This window comes from Nematolebias whitei, chromosome 12 (genome assembly GCF_014905685.2).
Source record: "Nematolebias whitei isolate Nwh7 chromosome 12, NemWhi1, whole genome shotgun sequence".
Classification (NCBI taxonomy): domain Eukaryota; kingdom Metazoa; phylum Chordata; class Actinopteri; order Cyprinodontiformes; family Rivulidae; genus Nematolebias; species Nematolebias whitei.
Genome location: NC_056509.1, coordinates 31162985 through 31182279, shown reverse-complemented (window position 1 = coordinate 31182279; position 19295 = coordinate 31162985). Strand labels below are relative to the sequence as shown.

General features: G+C 39.7%; 1 protein-coding gene across 1 annotated transcript in view; it reads right to left on the bottom strand.

The window, feature by feature from the left end:
* Positions 1–1170: 1170 nt before the first annotated feature.
* hbs1l (HBS1-like translational GTPase) overlaps positions 1171–19295 on the bottom strand; it is a gene marked incomplete in the record, with an annotated part of 36569 nt that continues 18444 nt past the window's right edge. Inside the window, 12 exon segments of the mRNA XM_037685834.1 lie at positions 1171–2130; positions 2222–2366; positions 3883–3983; positions 5044–5152; positions 5341–5431; positions 5638–5742; positions 5856–5924; positions 8761–8878; positions 9006–9080; positions 11987–12133; positions 17309–17426; positions 19182–19295. Coding sequence (XP_037541762.1) covers positions 2119–2130; positions 2222–2366; positions 3883–3983; positions 5044–5152; positions 5341–5431; positions 5638–5742; positions 5856–5924; positions 8761–8878; positions 9006–9080; positions 11987–12133; positions 17309–17426; positions 19182–19295 — 1204 coding nt within the window.

The window sequence follows — 19295 nt, the reverse complement described above, 5'->3', positions numbered from 1 at the left end:
TATAAACTTTTATATTCCTGTAAATTTCATATTCCACTCTTATATGTTCAGGCTGCTGTTCAATACACTGTGTTATATCACATTATTAATGTTTAGTATATATCTTAGATCCATGTATTCTTTTTTTATACTTTAAATTTTTGCTATTTTTGGGTGTAACTGGTACATTTTGTTCCACCTCATGTACCACGTGTGATGTGAATGACAATAAATAACCTTGAGCCTTATTTTAAAATATAGTGACTATAGTGACTCTGCTGCACAAAACACAATATAGATTTTTACCGTAACTAAAATTAATAAAACTAGCCTGTTGTCAGGCTAGGAGACAAATCGACAAACTTCAATGAGTACGAATCATTTTGAAGCTTCTGAGAAGGAGAATTAGAAAAATAATACTGAATTGTCACAGATTATTTAAGATGTTTTTTTAATTGGTTAAGGAAATGCCCCATTCGTTGACATGGAAGGTGTGAGCTTAAAAACTGTACTGCTGCCCAACAAGTCAGGGGTGGGGGTGCTCATTGATGGGTGTCCCAGCCTTCGATTACAGTTCAGTTCACTTCGGCGACTGAAAAATAAACTGCTTTGGTTTCAGCTTTGCTTTGGTTCAAACCACTGCAGATATTTATTATAAACTTGTATTTTCACAGAAACCCGCTTTTTAAAAATCTGAAGTGTCCCTTTAACTGTAATTTTATTCAACCTGTGCAAACAGCTGTTTGAGTTTTCAATAAAAATATAACCCAGCTGTGACTCTGTTTATAAATCCTATTCAAAACAGAAAAAGTAAATAATTTAATTTTAATAAAGTTTGTGTTATATCATTCTAAGGTACAACGTAGGGGCAGCTGAGTGGTTAGAGCAGTCGTCCTCCAATACAAGAGTTGGGGGTTCGATTCCACCAGCAGTCGCATGTTGAAGTGTCCCTGGTTATGAAACTCTTCTGGAAGCAAACGTGGCAAATATTTGTAATTATAGTAAATCCAAAATGTCAAACTCTTCTAAATTTTTGTTTAAAACATGATATCAAAATAAATCTGATAGCCTTAATTTAAAAAAAAAAAAGTTTAAATGTCATCAGTGGCTCAAGATCTATTCTCTGTCCTTCCTGTATCATTATTGTAGTGGAACAAACACATCAACAGGAAACAGAAAACCAAGCTCAGGTCAAGTGTTGCCATCTCATTTTATTCTGCAGAACGTGTGCGTTTGATTCTTCTTTCTGTACGTTAAAGGACATGTTGTCTGGGGTGCAGAGACCAGCTGCAGCATGTCACTTCTACAGCTGACAGGAAGTGGACGCCGTCCCATTTCTGCGTTATGGACTGAACAGAAATCAGGTTTGTGGCCATGCAGGACTGTCACGCTGTAAATCTGGTACATGATAGAGGTTCTCCTCCACTGATTGGATCAGTTTGACCAAAAGGCAAACTACAAGTTGCTGATGTGAAATTCATTTAACATCTCCTGAATTCAAACAAACAAAAAGACTTTAACCATCAAAAAAAGTCAGCCCTTAAAATGTCACGTTTGCTGCTTTACTTTTATTTTCATGTGGAAGCTTTCAAGCTCTTTTGTCTTTCTCTCCTAAGTAAATTAAATTTCATTGTTTCGTTTTGCTTTACAAACGACCGCCTGGGAGAGAGCAGGCGTTGATCCATATCATTTCTTCGCAGCGATGCAACTCAAAATGCAAAAAATACTTCAACAAGCCTTTTTGTCATCCAGTCCCAAGAGACGCAACATTTTCGTCAGGTTTTCATTCAGTTTTTCATTTGGAGCAACGTGTCCCAGTTTAAACTGGGAGCTGAATGTTGAAATATGAAGAGAGGAATTTAGTTTTGTTCATTAACTAAAATGAAGCAGAGCGCAGGAGTCATCCAGATGGTCTGACAATAATAATTAACTGCAGTTCCTTCAGTGAGAGCACAGATTGGTTTTTTTTTTAGTCTGATGTGGGTTAAACAGAGACATGTTTGTGAAGTTAGTGTTGGACGAAGCCGCCGCACCGACAGGAGAACTGGATGGAGAGGAAAAAGAATCTCTGATTCCACAGCGGCACCTCCGGGAGAATTTGTTCAGTCCGACGGGCTCTGTGCTGGTAGAAACGAACCTTCATTCTCTGATCTGAAGTAAAGATAAAACACGTCGCAGAACATCAAATTATATTTTAACGAGCGCCTGCAGTAGTTTGTTCCGAACCTTCGTTGCGTTTTACCTCTGTGACGACCCCCGCAGCGATGGTGGAGCCGACGTATCGCAGCATGAAGCGGCCCAGCTCTTTGAAGTCCTTGTACAGCTCTAAAGACACCGGCCTCTGGGTCTGGATCTCCACGACAGCATTCATGCCTTTACTCAAACACCTCAACAACAAAAGACACAGACGAGGTCAACAACACGCCTACACGAGGTCTAACCCTCTAGACAAGGAGCAGACGCATGAGGAATAACGCTGAGCAGCGACTCACGTTTAGGAAACGAGGCGAAGCATCTGAGAGACTTCTGATGCAAGAAAAAACCTGAACCATGCCCACCAACTGTTCCGACCACCCGACTTTATCGTTACTCTACAGTAGTCCCTCGCTACTTCGCGGTTTGACTTTCGCGAACTCGCTCTTTCGCAGTTTTTCAATGTAAGATTGTGCACGACACACGATTGTCAACTTTAATCTTACTCACGTGATTGGGACGGTACGGGATAAAAAGTTAAGGGGGAAAAAAAAATACTTGGGACAAGCGCCGCCATCTTGTAGTTTTCTTTCAATAAGCCTACACTGTAACGCAGGTCAAAAGAACGACTGTATTTTCTGGCGTATAAGTTGCATCAATCAAAAAAAAGCATCAAGAAGAGGAAAAAAATATATATATACGGTAAGTCGCTTCGGCATAAAGTCGCATTTATTATGCGTCACCGCTGACCCATCGCGTTTATTTAATGGTCAAAACAGCTTCATTTTGCCTGGGCGGCGCGGCACCACCCATCGCAGCCGGAGCCACTATTTCTCCAGCGTTCCTCCTCCTGAACCAGCTGAGTGAAGCGAGCGGGCACGGGAGGACTCGCTGTTGCAGTTTTTCGAAATTTAAACCGTCAGTCAAAAACTGCATTACAAATATGGAAAAAAAAAAAGTATCTAAGTCACAGGACTGACAAATCTATGCAAAAAACTGTGACTTATACGTCGGAAAATACGGTACACTACCCAGAAGCCAACAGTACTGCTTTCTCCAAAATGGAGGGAAAGTTTAGCATTGCAGTCAAAAGTAACAATCTCTCTATTAAGCTGACAGAACTGGCAGGAAAGTCGTAAATCATCCTGAAGCTCAAACATCCACATGCACATCAACCTGGTGGGTTTCGTCGCTGCAGGGTAGGTTTGCTGAACCGGAACTGAGCTGCTGTTCTGCGGCGCTGGCGAGTAAAATTTTGCAGTACTTTAAAGCACATTCATTCCACCTTTATTTGTACAGGTTAGTCCTACTGAGACTTGGGGACTCATTTACAAGAGAGACCTGAAGACCCACACAGTGCCCTGAGACGACCTCTGTTGTGACTTGGCATTATATAAATAAACTGAACTGAATACAAGTATGTTGTTAAAATTACGTGGGTTTAAGAGTTTAGAACATTAAGAACATTGCAAGAGTGTGGGAAGGGTTTATAAAGCCTCAAAATATATATAAATGCTAAAATAAAAAAAGTATTCCTACTTGTTTTTCATCTATCGCGGTGGTATCTGGAACAGAACCCCTGCGATAGTCGAGGGACAACAGTATCTGGCTGCATAGTTTTATTCAGGGAAAAACCACAGCTGAGTAACTGTTTGTGACTGACGCGTAGATTTATAATCCAAAAGAAGATCTGATGTTGCTATTACTCACTTTGGTTTCTTCTTGAGGACTTCACCGCTGCTCTTGTGCAGAATGCTGATCAGTTTCCTGATGGTGGCCGGCTCGCTGACGGTCTGGTAGTGCAGCAACACCTACAGAAACACACGCCGTGAAGGTTGCTTTGAAAATAGTAAATGGACTGTACTTTCAAAGCACCTTTCTATCTTCTCAAGATATACAAAACTCTCTGCGCTGCAATCTGTGCCCTCATTTACCCACTCATACAGCACTCTACTAGATCTCTACAAAGACTAATCAGAGCTTTATCACATTCATGCACCGATGGGACACACATCAGAGGCAATGAGGGGTTCAGTGTCTTGCCCAGGGACACATCGGCATTTGACTGCTGGTGGAATCAAACCCCCAACTCTCGCATTAGAGGACAACTGCTCTAACCACTCAGCCACAGTTGCCCATGTAAAGCATGCACAAATTGAAAAAAATAAAATTAAATAAACAGGAGCAAACTCCACACAGAAACTGTTTGAGGGTCAAAATAAATACATGCAAATATCATGTTTAGTTAAGGAAAAAAAAATCTAATTAAACTAAAATTCACTGAATGAATGACAGTCACTCACCACCTTACACCAGCATCTTAAAGAAAGAGCTGCTGGTGCTCAGAGCATGTGCTGGGAATCACTCTCAGCTACTACCACACCAGGTTTTAGCTTATTAACTGTAAAGAATGATCAGTTGTGACCTATTTTGTGTTTGCTGTTGTTGATTAGCTGTAGCGACCATCTTGAAGTGGGTTGCCTCGAGTTAATCAGTGATTACTTTCTCACAGACTTGTCACACTTGTTCTGTGGATCATGAGATATTTTACTAACAAACACGCAAACCTTGGCTATCGCTCACCTCCATGAAAGGCAGGTGTTAACTAAGAAATATTTGCGTTGTTGTATGTTTGTTCATGCTTTTTATTTTGTTTACCTCAGATACTGAGAAATAAGAGGTGATAATTCTTTGAACATACAAGTTTTAGTAGAAATGAGCACATCTACTCTTATTTATTAACAAATGCAATTGCTCATTAGCTGTAGGGAAATATGAAAAAAAAAATTAACAAAAAGCACTCATGTTGCATCACACCTCTAGAAAAGAAGCTCACAGGAGGTCTCGGTTGGATCTGTTTGGGGCACTTACTGGAAAGCCTTGCGTGATGGGAACCTCGATGTTGAAGAGGAGGATTCTGGCTCGGAATCGAGTACAGACCCGAATCGGCTCTTTTGGATGGCAGAACACACAGCCGACACTGCAGGGAAGCACGTAAGACGATTTGCATGGAAAACAGAGCGAAGGAATTTATTCAAAACTGCAGATTGTGCAGCGTTATGAATCACATAACACCAAACAGAACGGATTATAAGAATGATTCGGAAAACATTTATTTTAAGACAGCTGCTGTTTTGAATGTCATTTGTCTCGTTTTCATTTGTTTACTTAATCTTGATGATGTCTATGCCAGTGACGGTGAGGCTGACATGATCTCCTGCTGCAGCCCAGTCCAGAGCCTCGTCGTGGAGAGTTATTCCTAAAAAGAGACAGTTTATTTCCACCACTGGCCACAGGGGGGCAGTGTTTATCATGTGTAACAACAGATGCATAAAAAATAATAATGCAGGTAGAACTGTCATAAATTTGCACTTTTTTCTGCATTTGTTTAATACTCGCAACTGTTACCTATTTTAAGACAAACAAACAAAAAGGTCAATCAGCCGTGATCAAATATGTGCATACCTTTAACAGTGCAAGTTTCGTTGGGCGGCATTGCCAGTATTTTGTCTCCAGTCTGAATGTAACCGGCCTCGATCTTCCCAGTCACACAGAAGCCTGAACCCTGGTCTGCAGAGACAGCGACAAACAAACCAAAAATGTGTTGCGTTGCGTTTGTTATGTTACAAACATTTACACGAGACACGGGGCGGCTCGTTAATACAATTTAATGTGGCGTTTACCTTTGAACACGTCTGAGACGCACAGTCTGAAAGGTTTGTCTACAGACCGCTGAGGGGCTTTGAATGCATCTTAAAGAGAGAAGGAAACAAAGAACAGTAGAAGAGGAAGTAAACAACAGGTGGCAGGAACATGTAGTAAACATTGTGAAAGGTCTGACTGCATGTGATTATTGAATCATTTCTCTGAGAGTGGGGGGTCCGCACTTTAATGATCAAGAGACAATAAAATACGTTTGATGAGTTAATGTTTCTGCAAATCTTTACAAAGTTAGTCGGTGCTTCATGAAGTGGCACTCAGCTGGTAAATGTCCGGTCTGAATTAAAACCATCTGTCAAAATAATATTTCAGAAACATGGCTGCACCGGTGGCAGAGCACTGAGCAACTATGGATGAAAAGTAGATGGAGATAAAGTATTCCTCACTCAAATACAAAAAAGATGCAAAGTATTGCATTCAGCACAAAACTGCAAGAAAAAAACATCAAGTAAGGATCCTAACGAGCTGCTGATTTATGACTTTATAAGTGGTGCCTGTTCCAAAACTCCCAGGTCCACATCGTTGGAATGAGGACTTGTGGTTAATTAAAGTTCATTCGTCTTAAGTCCTGCAGGTGAAAACCCTCTAAAGACAGATGCCTCAGGTACGGAGACTTTGTTTATCTTATTTTCCTTCATTTTCACACGTCCAATGAATCAATGATGCAGAGATTCTGACAGTACAGCTGAGCTCACCTGTGACAATAGTTTCCACCTTATAATCCTTTCAAAATAAATTACTTTGACAGACAGATGCAGGGATTGTCAGTTATTTTGTTTTTAGAGACAGGGATGGTGAGTAGTAGATGTGTCCAAAAAACAAACAAACAAACAAAAAAAACAGGAACGCTGACAGGAAAAGCACTATTAAGAAACAACTTTGTGTTGTTCATTGGCTCCCTGTCAAATTCAGAATTGATTTCAAAATCTTACTTCTAATCTACAAAGCTCTCAACAACCTAGCTCCATCTTATATTCGAGATCTTATTGTTCCATATTTTCCTATCAGAGCACTTCGCTCTCAGACTGTAGGCTTACTTGCGGTTCCTAGAGTTTCCAAAAGCAGAATGGGAGGAAGATCTTTCAGTTATCAGGCTCCTCTCTTGTGGAACCAACTTCTAGTTTCTGTCCATGAGGCTGACACATTGTCCAGTGTTAAGTCTTTCATTTTTGATAAATCCTATAGTTAGGGTTGGCTTGTTATGCTGCTATAGGCTTAGACTACTGGAGGACAAATTGACCTCATTTCCTTAAATAATTTGTTAAAATTGAATAGTTTTCATTTGATACTATTTCTATCTTAACATGTGATTCTCGACCTGCCATTGTGTATCTGTTCCTTCTTCCTGTTCCTCTCAAACCCAGCCAGTCGAAGCAGATGGCCGCTTGTCCTGAGCCTGGTTCTGATAAAGGTTTCTTCCTCATGAGGGAGTTTTTCCTTTCCACTGTCACCTTCATGCTTGCTCAAGATGAGTCTGTGATGAAAAAACAGTCTGCTCCTCAGATAAATAATGTTAAATTATTTTATATATATGAATGTTTCTGTTCAGTGCCCTGAGATGACTTCTGTTGTGACTTGCTGCTATATAAATAAACTGAACTGAATTGAATTACTGGTACGTCAATGCCATCAGAATGGTGGACCCCAGATGAGATCCCAGAAGGTGACCCGCATCCTCAAAGGGTAGTCCCAGTGCAAGTTTTAAGTCCCGCCCCTCCACATAAAGGAACAGTACTTTGCCCTCGGTATTAATAAAAACCTCTCAGATATTCTCTTATCTTGCTGCTGTATGTTCACATATTACAAGTTTAGCTGTAATTATTAGTAATTTAATGTTTAAACGTAGGGTCATACAGTACCAGAATTGTGTGCGGGGAAGTAGGCGGGACTTAAAGCCCCACATCCCCAGTGCACAGGCTCTGGCAGCTCCCATCAATGGAGTCCTAATGGCTTCCAGTCACAACAAAGTAAGGCGAGATCATTATTATAATGGCATTATGATGATATTATAATGGTATAAAGGTCACTACCAGGTGCCCGAGTCACAACGAGACAGCTGCGACAAATACAGCAATTTTAACAAGACTTTGAAAATTCATAAATCACTGATGATCAACCCAAACTGTAAAGTAAGCTTTACTTTATGCCCAAAGGTCAGTTTATGGTACCTATTCCTGAATCTTCTTTATTAAAAGCCACATGACTTTACAGCAAACCTGTTCCCAAAGAGGCAACAAGAACCAAACTGAAATGGATCTTCCTTGAGTGTCGGGGTCAGTTTAAACCACAGTAAAGCTGCAAGAAAATCTGAACGCAAACCAACTGTACTCCTGCTTTTGTCTACATTTAAAGCTCATTTACTCATCCCAAGACAAAGTTATTTCAGAACCACATTATTTTCTATTCACTGCATTTGAAAAATAAATAACTACAGCTGCTTGTTCAACTATTATTAAACCTTTAATTATCACCTGACTTTTATTTTAGCCTGCATAAAGTTCTTCAACACAGATCTGCTTTTGAATGAGCTGCAGAGTAAAACAACAACAATAAAACACTAGTTGCTGCTAACACGTTCATTTCTTGAAAAAAAAAAAAAAAAAACACCTTTGAGTTTGTTTTACAAATGCAGATCCAAGTGATCACTTCTTGTCTAAAGGATCATTCAGAGGGAAACTCGTTTTATGAAAAGCTTTCAACGTTTACAGTCTTATTGGGATTTTAATTTATACTTTGTAACGTCAGCTTGTACAAAAACAACAAAGCTCAAACCTGGTGACTAAGTTTTGGACTTCATCTGTTGTTTTAATTCCATCTCAAAAAGCTTGTTTCTGGGTGTTAAAAGGCAATAAAAGCGTGGTGGATTACCGATCTGCTCCAGCAGGCTGGCTCCGGTGTACCAAGACGTGAGCTCCGGTACTGAACTCCTGTTAATGAGGTTTTCACCCGACAGGCCGCTGGTGGGGACGAGGAAAACATCCGACTCCTGGAAAAACACAATGATTTGGATAAAGCAAACATTTCTGTATAAATTTCTTATTTAGTCCGTAATTTGGAGCAGAAATAGCCTAATAGGTTGATTTGTGCAGAAAGATTCAAGTGAATCCACTTACCTTGAATCCTGCCTGCTTTAGGAAATGGCCCAGTTTGGAGGTGATTTCTTGGAACCGCTCCTGTTGCCAGTTCACCTGATTTGTAAAACACACACAGAGAAGGAAATATAAACAAGAAGAAAGTTCCCCCTTCGGCTCAGCTTTGGAATGAAAACGAGATGACAACATAACGGTGATTGTTGCAATAAAAAACACGAAACGTGTTCCCAAAAATAAAATTAAAACCTGCCTCCTGTCCTGATGTGAACATCTGGAGGGAACAAAACAAATAAATTGAGCATCTTTGAGCAGAAAACCATCAAAAGCAGCTTTGTTATTTTAGCAAACTGTAAACTTTATCACACACGCACACACACACACACAAAAAAAACACGTAAATGACTGTGAGCAAACATCTGATCCTTCTTAAAATGATGCTTGCAAGGTAAAACCAAAACCTAAACATGACAGAAATTTTGTCCATTAACTATTTACAGACAAAACATGTATTTTACGTTTCTGTGGAAAAGGAAAAGTACCTGTTTTGAGTCAGAAAAACATTTTTATTTTAACAATTCATGTAAAATTCCTTATATTAAATACCGTAATTTCTGGACCATAAGCTGCTTCTTTTTTTCACAGGCTTTGAACCCCACAGCTTATAAAATGCAGTGGCTATTTTTTTTTTTTTACAGGCTAACAATCTTCATGCCACCAAAACATTTAGCCTTGTCACACCCGGGCGCTCAAATAGCTGCCCAATACACGTCTCTCTTGGGGGCTGGGTCCTTGTGATTCAATGAGACTACCTGTTTAAATAAAGTAAAAAAAAAATAATCTGACCAATTAAATTACTGAACAGGTCTACTGTATTTTGCTTTTATAACCAGACGAGTTACAGGCACTGTTCAGAAAAAAAAAGAAGTACTGTATGCATCTGTGTATGTTACGGGTACATATTTAATTAAAAGTTTAAAAAAATCTTTCTGTGTAAAGATATCATGTTACAACGTGGACACCTGCAGCTTATAGACAAGTGCAGCCTATATATGTACAAAAAATATATATGTATATATACAGTAGTCCCTCGCTACTTTGCAGTTCATTTATTGCGGACTCGCTCTATCGCGGTTTTTCAAAATAAGATTGGATATGACACACAACTGACTGATTGACGGATGAGCCGCACAACTGTCACAAAATTTTTATTTAAAATAAATTATTTTAAATTATTTAGCATCTTTGTGCTGCAACTGAACAGCTGTTCACCGTGCAGAGCATAGAAGTGGGCGTGGCCAAGAGTGCTTACAGGTGGCTGAGAGCAGCGGAGGCAGGGCGCTGAAATCATCACATTCTGTGCTCAGTGTTTAGAGTTCTAAAACATTGTTTAGGATATTGCAAGAATGTGGGAAGGGTTTAAAATGCCTTAATAAATATGTATCATATATATCTATATGAAAATAAACTACTACTTGTACTACTATTCCTACTTCACGGTTTTTCACTTATCGCAGGTCTTCAGGGTACAGATCCCCCACGATAAACGAGGGACTACTGTGTTTTTAAATTTAGTGGGTGGGGCTTATATTCAGGTGCACACATTAGTCCAGAAATTACAGTACGTCTGATAATAATTTTAAGCCACTTGTTCAATGGGAAGACGAATTATGAACAAGACTCTAAAATGTTAATTAGTTCAAACATTTATCTGTGAACACTGTTTGAAACTGAGTCAAGAGTTTCCTTAAAGCCAGAATATCTGTCATAACACATGATTTTTCTTTGTTTGTCATCCAAATGTTTTGCATGCATGTTATCTATGATAAAAGTAACCAATAAGTATGTCATTCAGTAGTAAAAGTTTTCCACCCAATTTAAAATAAATGAGAGAAGTCAGCAGAGACAATTACGAGTTGTTTGTTCACATTTGAAACCTGAGTCAGAGGGAACAGAACGGTCAGAGACATCAGGTCGAATAGGAAAAAGTGATCTTATTTCTCTTCTGCTGAAAAGAAATTAAAAAAAAAAAAGCTGCAAGGAAAAAATTTTAAAAAAAAAATTTTTTTTTTGGGGGGGGGGGGGTGTCATTTAATGATGTAGAAGCTATAAGCACTGAAAATCATATATCTTGACAGCTATTCTGTCTTTAAGAACAATAAAAATAAAACTAGAATAAAGTGTTTTCATTTGGTGTGAGTGTTCTTTCACACTGCTTCTCACAAACTCCTGCTGTGTTCCCCTCTTCTCTCTAAAAATCATGATCAACTCTACAGGAGTATCTTTTTTGTTTTCGCACTGTTTTACCATAGGTATCAGATTAAACTGTGGCTGGATGAAAGGTTCAAATGTCTCGGTCGTCCAGCATCACTTCAACAGTCACGATGAATTCTTCTAAAAGGATAACTCTGTTCTCCATACAACTGTGGAGGTGTAGCCTGTTTGTGACCAAAAAGAAAACAAGGATGACTTTTGTTTTAAACAAAAGACTTGCTTCAAACTTGTAACATGAAATAAATGATTAAATTTCAAGGGTTGGCCATTAAAAAGTAGTATTACTTTTTTTTTTAGTTATACAGTTGCCTAAGCAGCTAAGCAACAGATGATTTTTTTAGAACAAATATTTCTCCTAACAAGTTTATTTGACCTGTATCTTGTCATTTTGACTTTTTATTTTATTTTATTACCAGAATTGATAACTTAAAACAAATGACTCTGATCCTCATTGAGTAATAAAAGAGCCTCTCAGCAGGTGTCCATCAGTAGGCGGAGTGGGTGAAGGAAAACCAGAGGCTTTGCTGCTGCAGGAAATTATGTGCTTAGTTTTTTTTTACAGGCCAAACTCTTAAAAGAAAAAGTCACACTAGCAAAAATACAGTGGAAATTATTGTTTAACACCAGACAAGTTGCTGATGGATGATATATTTGTCCATTCATCCAACCCTTCATTACACGGCAATACTTTTTTTTTTTTTTTTTATCAAAGCACTCCTGGCGGGTCTGACCTGGTCCATCTTGTTGACAGCAACGGCCAGCTGGGTGACGCCCAGCGATCGCACCAGCAGAGCGTGCTCCCTGGTCTGACCGCCGGCCTCGAAGCCGGCCTCAAACTCTCCTCTGCTGGCATCCACCACCAGCACCGCCACGTCCGCCTGCAGGGACGGGAGAATCAGGAGATCTAAAGTGAACTTGTCATCACTTACAAATGCTCCAAATTGACTGTAGAAATGGAGAAATACAGCAATACGAAAAAAAGTTGTTTCATTCTAAGGTTTAGAATAGCAAGAAAAAAAATACAGTTTCTTACCAGATCTTTAAACAAAGCAAATAAAAGCTTAGCTGGACAATACAATCAACGCATTATTGGTTTAATGAAAAAATCATCTAAAGCTCAGAAGCCACCTTTACTGCTTACATCTGAATTTAGAGCATCAGTAGTAGCCGAGTGCTCTTCATCAAATGCAGTGAATTTACAGATCAGAGCAGCGCTGTAAAGGTTTAGGTTTATTTGTCATATGCAGATCAACACAAGGTCAACAATGCAACGAAATGCTGAGGACGAGAAGAACCGTCTCGACTCGCCAAAAAAACCCAAAAAACAAATACCAAAGCATGCAGCAAAACTACTAAAACAAGGCGCCATAAGTGAAAAAAAAAAAAAAAAGTCTACAGCAGCATGGTCCTATTAGCAGAGTGGTTCTGATGGCAGTGAGGTTCTTTTAGCAACATGGTTCTTTTAGCAACATGGTTCTGTTAGCGGTGTGGTCTTGTTAGCAGCGCAGCATTAGCAGCATGTGATAACAATGATAGCAGCAACAGACGATGACTGCCCTCCAGAAACAAGTCTGGCAGACATAGGACATCCAAGGTTTCCCTGTGGAACCAAACTGTTCTGTAGAGTTCGGTCCGTGCAGGCTGAAGGAGGATCGTGGAGACAGCCGCCATGACAGGCATGAGCTCAAGGCTGGAAGGACTGACCCACGATGGCACGATGGCAAAGCAGCAACACACAAAACTACAAAAATACGTCGCGGTCATAACCATAGTGTGGGTGTGCAGAGTAGGCACAAAAAAAGTTTAAACAAAAACAACTGGAACCAAAAAAAAGCAACAAAAAGAGCAACAAAGCAGACATTTTTAAAGTTTGCTGGTCTGAAGCATCTCTGCATGGGTTAAAATAATGCTAAACAATAAGGACATTAGTGATGACCTTAGAGAAGCAACGCTGCCTTCATCTAACTAATGTGGATTTAATCTTTCTGCAGTGAGAAAGAGCTATCAAACCATTTAAGACAGTTGATCGACTTTCTAGGAGGTGATGGAGCTGCGAGGGTTTGTTCTGCTGCCAGAGCAGCTCGTAGTCACTGAGTCGACCGTGAACTCCTTTATAGGTCAAAGTATAACAGATTCCAAGGTGACGACGTCTGTCCAAGAGTGGAAGCTTGGCACAGAACAGAGCATCAATCCCAAATAACCACATCAGCAATCTGCAACCAAATGTCTGAGAGAGAAGCGATGCACGGACCCAGTCCAGGTCCAGACCGATGAGTAAAACACGGACAGGACCTGAAAGAGCTGCGCTTAGACAAGTGTCTGCAAATCTCATCACCTTTCTTTCTGTGTGGCTACAGGGCCTTGCGAAAGTATTCGGCCCCCTTGAACTTTTCAACCTTTTGCCACATTTCAGGCTTCAAACATAAAGATATAAAATTTTTATTTTTTGTGAAGAATCATCAACAAGTGGGACACAATCGTGAAGTGGAATGAAATTTATTGAATGTGTCAAACTTTTTTAACAAATAAAAAACTGAAAAGTGGGGCGTGCAATATTATTTGGCCTCTTTACTTTGAGTGCAGCAAACTCACTCCAGAAGTTCAGTGAGGATCTATGAATGATCCAATGTTGTCCCAAATGACTGAAGATGATAAATAGAATCCACCTGTGTGTAATCAAGTCTCCGTATAAATGCACCTGCTCTGTGATAGTCTCAGGGTTCTGTTCAAAGCACAGAGAGCATCATGAAGACCAAGGAACACACCAGGCAGGTCCGAGATATTGTTGTGGAGAAGTTTAAAGCCGGATTTGGATACAAAAAGATTTCCCAAGGTTTAAACATCCCAAGGAGCACTGTGCAAGCAATCATATTGAAATGGAAGGAGTATCAGACCACTGCAAATCTACCAAGACCCGGCCGTCCCTCTAAACTTTCATCTCGAACAAGGAGAAGACTGATCAGAGATGCAGCCAAGAGGCCCATGATCACTCTGGATGAACTGCAGAGATCTACAGCTGAGGTGGGAGAGTCTGTCCATAGGACAACAATCAGTCGTACACTGCACAAATCTGGCCTTTATGGAAGAGTGGCAAGAAGAAAGACATTTCTCAAAGATATCCATAAAAAGTGTTGTTTAAAGTTTGCCACAAGCACCTGGGAGACACACCAAACATGTGGAAGAAGGAGCTCTGGTCAGATGAAACCAAAATCAAACTGTTTGGCCACAATGCAAAATGATATGTTTGGCGTAAAAGCAACACAGCTCATCATCCTGAACACACCATCCCCACTGTCAAACATGGTGGTGGCAGCATCATGGTTTGGGCCTGCTTTTCGTCAGCAGGGACAGGGAAGATGGTCAGACTTGATGGGAAGATAGATGGGGCCAAATACAGGACCATTCTGGAAGAAAACCTGTTTGAGTCTGCAAGAGACCTGAGACTGGGACGGAGATTTATCTTCCAACAAGACAATGATCCAAAACATAAAATCAAATCTACAATGGAATGGTTCACAAATATCTAGGTAGTATCTAGGTGTTGGAATGGCCAAGTCAAAGTCCAGACCTGAATCCAATCGAGAATCTGTGGAAAGAGCTGAAGACTGCTGTTCACAAACGTTCTCCATCCAACCTCACTGAGCTCGAGCTGTTTTGCAAAGAAGAATGGGCAAGAATTTCAGTGTCTCCATGTGCAAAACTGATAGAGACATACCCCAAGAGACTTGCAGCTGGAACTGCAGCAAAAGGCGGCGCTACAAAGTATTAACGCAAGGGGGCCAAATAATATTGCACGCCCCACTTTTCAGTTTCTTATTTGTTAAAAAAGTTTGACACATCCAATAAATTTCATTCCACTTCACGATTGTGTCCCACTTGTTGTTGATTCTTCACAAAAAATTTAAATTTTATATCTTTATTTTTGAAGCCTGAAATGTGGCAAAAGGTTGAAAAGTTCAAGGGGGTGAATACTTCTGCAAGGCACTGTATAAGAGAACAGATTTTAGTAAAACTCTCAAAATAGTCATTGGATTTACCTATAAAACTTCAACTTATTAGAACTTTTGCAATTTACTGGAGCTAACGTGAGACAAAACCATCATCAGAAGCCGCACAGATCATGACGAAGGGGTTTACCTCAAACAGAAACCCCTTATTCACTACACGAATGAGGTCGACTGAGATGACAGTCATATTGTAAAAAGATAAATTACACCAATTTTCTAAAATAGTGACAGTCGAGCACACCCAAAATAAAAAAACACCTTGTGACGCCCACACCCAAACCACAAACAATGAAGTGAAGGGTGAGGCGGGATGTCGGTGTACGGAGCAGAGGGTGGGGTGGACACCATTTTAATCAAAAGGTGTGTGTCAAAGAGATCTTTGAGGATCAATTAAAGGGATAGTTCACATCTTTTGAAGAGGGGCTCTGTGGACTGGCCATGAAGAATTAATATGTTGAGAAAGCTCTTTGAACAGGTTCAGTTTGAAAACAACAGTTTAACTCTGAGCAAACTGAAGAGCTAATGGCTAATCGTGTAGTATATGTTAATTATGTGCAATATGTGCATTTTAGCTTATATTACTACCTTGAAATACTTATTCATTTAAATTAATCCTGCTTGCACCATTATATTCTACCATGTTGTTGTTTAATAGCTCTCTTTAGGATGTTGAAAATATTACAACTACTTTTCCACCTTTTGGTACTTTATTTTTGTACTTATTGCATGCTTCTAGCATTTCTTGTTTGTTTGTTTGTTTGTTCTTTAATTTTTTTTAGCGAGTCAAATCGGTTCTTCTCATCCTAAGCATTTCATTATACTGTTAACCCTGTGTTAACCTGCATATGACAAGTAAACACAACTTGAATAGTCAGCGAGGATTAGACCAAAGTGGATTGGCCCTATTTAAATATATATAGGATATAAATCCTATATAAAATCAATGAAACGCCTTATTGATGAAGATTTATAAAGTCACTTTCACAAACACCACTGTGCATATTTTTGAGACTAAGGGTGCATTCACACTAGCCCTGTTTAGTCCGCTTTAATCGAACTCTAGCTCATTTTCCTTGAAAGTCCTGTTTGTTTAGGGAGGTGTGAACGCGCCATCGAACTCTGTCACGGAACAAAAAGGCGAACTCTGGCCCGGGCTAAAACCTAGGTCTCGGTCCGGTAGAAGCGAACTCCAGCGCGGTTCGAGTGCAGTGTGAATGTAAACAGACCGGGCCCCGCTCCGCAGGACAAACAAACACGCATTTCTCTGACCTTATATGGAGCCGTCAGCTGCCTTGTGTGAAAAACAATATTCTCCATGGTCTTCTGTCTCATCTTCTGCTCATGCCAAGTCCATTTTTGAAAAATGACAAAATATAACTCTTAAAACTGCTAAAACTTGATGCCACTTCGTTTTTGTTTTTATTTACAGAAGAAGAAGAAGAACAAGTGTCTTCAGAGGTTTTTGTGTCGTTTCTTTCAGTAGTTGTTGCTGCAGCACCCCCACAGGCGAGCGGGGGAACAGGTTGGTTGTACAGGTTGACTCGACTGCACAGTGTGAATGCAAACGCACCAGCTCAAATGTAAACAAAAGGTCATGAATATTGGTCCCGAACCGAACCAAGTCTACCGGACTATCTGGTGTGAAAACGACCTAGAGTTGTTTTAAGATGGCAGAACTTGCCTATCTCAGACTACTTGTTAGTCGATTCCAGTCAGAAATAAAAACCATTTTTCCAACTGAGGTTCAAAGAGCGATATGATCCATTTGTAAATCAATGCTATTAATTTTCTTTCAGCTGTTACCTTCTGCAGGGGTCACCACAGTGAGCAAACTCACATAAAATAAATATTTTTAAGATTTTCCTCCCAGTTCATCTGTTATGGTTTTAATGGATTTAAAACTCCTTTGAACCATAACACTTAAAAATTAGTCTCTTGTCCTTTCCAGTCATTTATAGACCATAACTGTACTTCCTGTGTGCTTCAGTAACATTCACTGGCTTTAAAGCTTTATGCAATGTTCTCATTGAGGTTTGCTTGTTGTACCTGTGCAGCGCCTGTTATCATGTTGGGAATGAAGTCTTTGTGTCCCGGTGCGTCCATCAGAGTCACCACTTTGGAGTTCGTCTCAAACTTTGTCATGCCCACGTCCATCGTCACACCTCTAGAGGAACACACACAACAAAAACAAAACATGCAGATGTTAAAATGATCAATACAAATGGGAAAAATATAAACACAAACACCTAGATACAGTTGTTGGTACTTTTACAGCTCACTGAAAAGATGATTCATTTTTCTTACGAAGTGATTCAGTGAAAAGCATTTATCTAACGCCTGCATGCCTTTAGTGATCACGTAAACAATTTGTGACATAAAATGAGTTGTTTTCATTTTACAAAGATGTACTAAAATAGCACAAACACATTTGTTTGTAACCTTAAAGAGACTTTGTATGATAGTCATGTTAAAAAAAAATATTTGGGCAGCACGACGGCTCAGTGGTTAGCACTGTTGCCTCACAGCAAGAAGGTCCTAGGTTCAATCCCCGGTTGGACCTGGATTCTTTCTGGATGGAGTTTGCATGTTCTTCTTGTGCTTGCGTGGGTTTTCTCTGGGTACTCCAGTTTCCTCCCACAGACCAAAAACATGCAAGTTAGGTTGATTCAGGCCCAGGCCTCCCTTGCAAAAGAGATCTGTGATCTCAATGGGATTTGCCTGGTTAAATAAAGGTTAATCAAAAAAGGCTTTTGACCTTAATTAGTGTCAAAGGTGGCTTTAAGCTTTCTATCTGACATTCAACCTATTTATTAGGAACAAACAGCTCTTGTGTAGTTTAGCATTGTTGTGAGCATCACACTGAACATGGAGCAGAGAAAGCAAAGGCAAGACCTGTCTGAGGAGCTCAGAAAGAATATAATAGATAATCCAGATTAAAGCTAAAGGCTACAACATTAGCTTCATGCTGATGTGACCACAGTTGACAATATTATTAAAAAGTATAAGGTTCATAAAACTGTGGACAACCTCCCAGAACGTGGACGCAAGAGGAAATGCAACCCCGGTTTAATCAAACGGATAGTGCAGATGGTGGGAAAAATCAAGGAAACCATTCAAAACCTATTCAAGCCGAACCCTAAGTTCAATGAAGGTCACTTTCTGATCACACCATCTGATGCATTTTGAATCATAATGGTTTCATGGAAGAAGACCCAAGAGGGCTCCATTATTGGCATAAAAAACACAAAACAGTCTCACTGGAATTCATCCAAATGCATCACATCAGTTGTGTATTTTACAATCGTGGAAGGGTACCAACAAATTTATCTGCATCTGTATGTAGGTGGAGAATGCTGCTCATAAAGTATTAATACATCTGATAGACGTATTATGAAGATTAAAGTACAAATCTGTTTTTTTTTCTTCCATTATCAATATTCACTGTTGGGTGGGGCTCTCCGATATTATGAATCTACTTCAGAAGTTAGTGATAAGTGTCTGCATGTTCCCACCCAAGACACTTTCTGTTTCTGCAACATTTCACTTCCGTTTCACTCTCGTAACAGAGAGAGCAAGCAGGGACAGTCTTAGAACAGCGAGCGGCACACTGCCCATGATAAATGTGACCAGAATCACACGGTTGAGCTTTTAAATAAAAAAAAACTCCTAATAAACAAACATTTTTTTCTGAATCTTTTCACATGTAATATCTAATTAAGTTGCCATTGCTTAGCAGTGCAAAAAATGTGCAGCCTGGCAAAAGATTTGTCTTTGTAATCACAGAAAATCTTATTTGTCTAATTTGTCTTCAAAATGAAGATGATATGAAGAATAACCAATATTGTGTTTGTTTAAATATGCTCAAAATCAAACACGCGTGTTTGTCACCATTTTCTTTACACTTTGTATGCACTTGTACCTGTCCCTCTCCTCCCCAGTTTCATCCAGAACCCAGGCGTAGGCGAATGAAGCTTTTCCTGCCTTTTTTGACTCCTGCTCATATTTGTGCATGGTGCGCTTGTTGACGTTACCC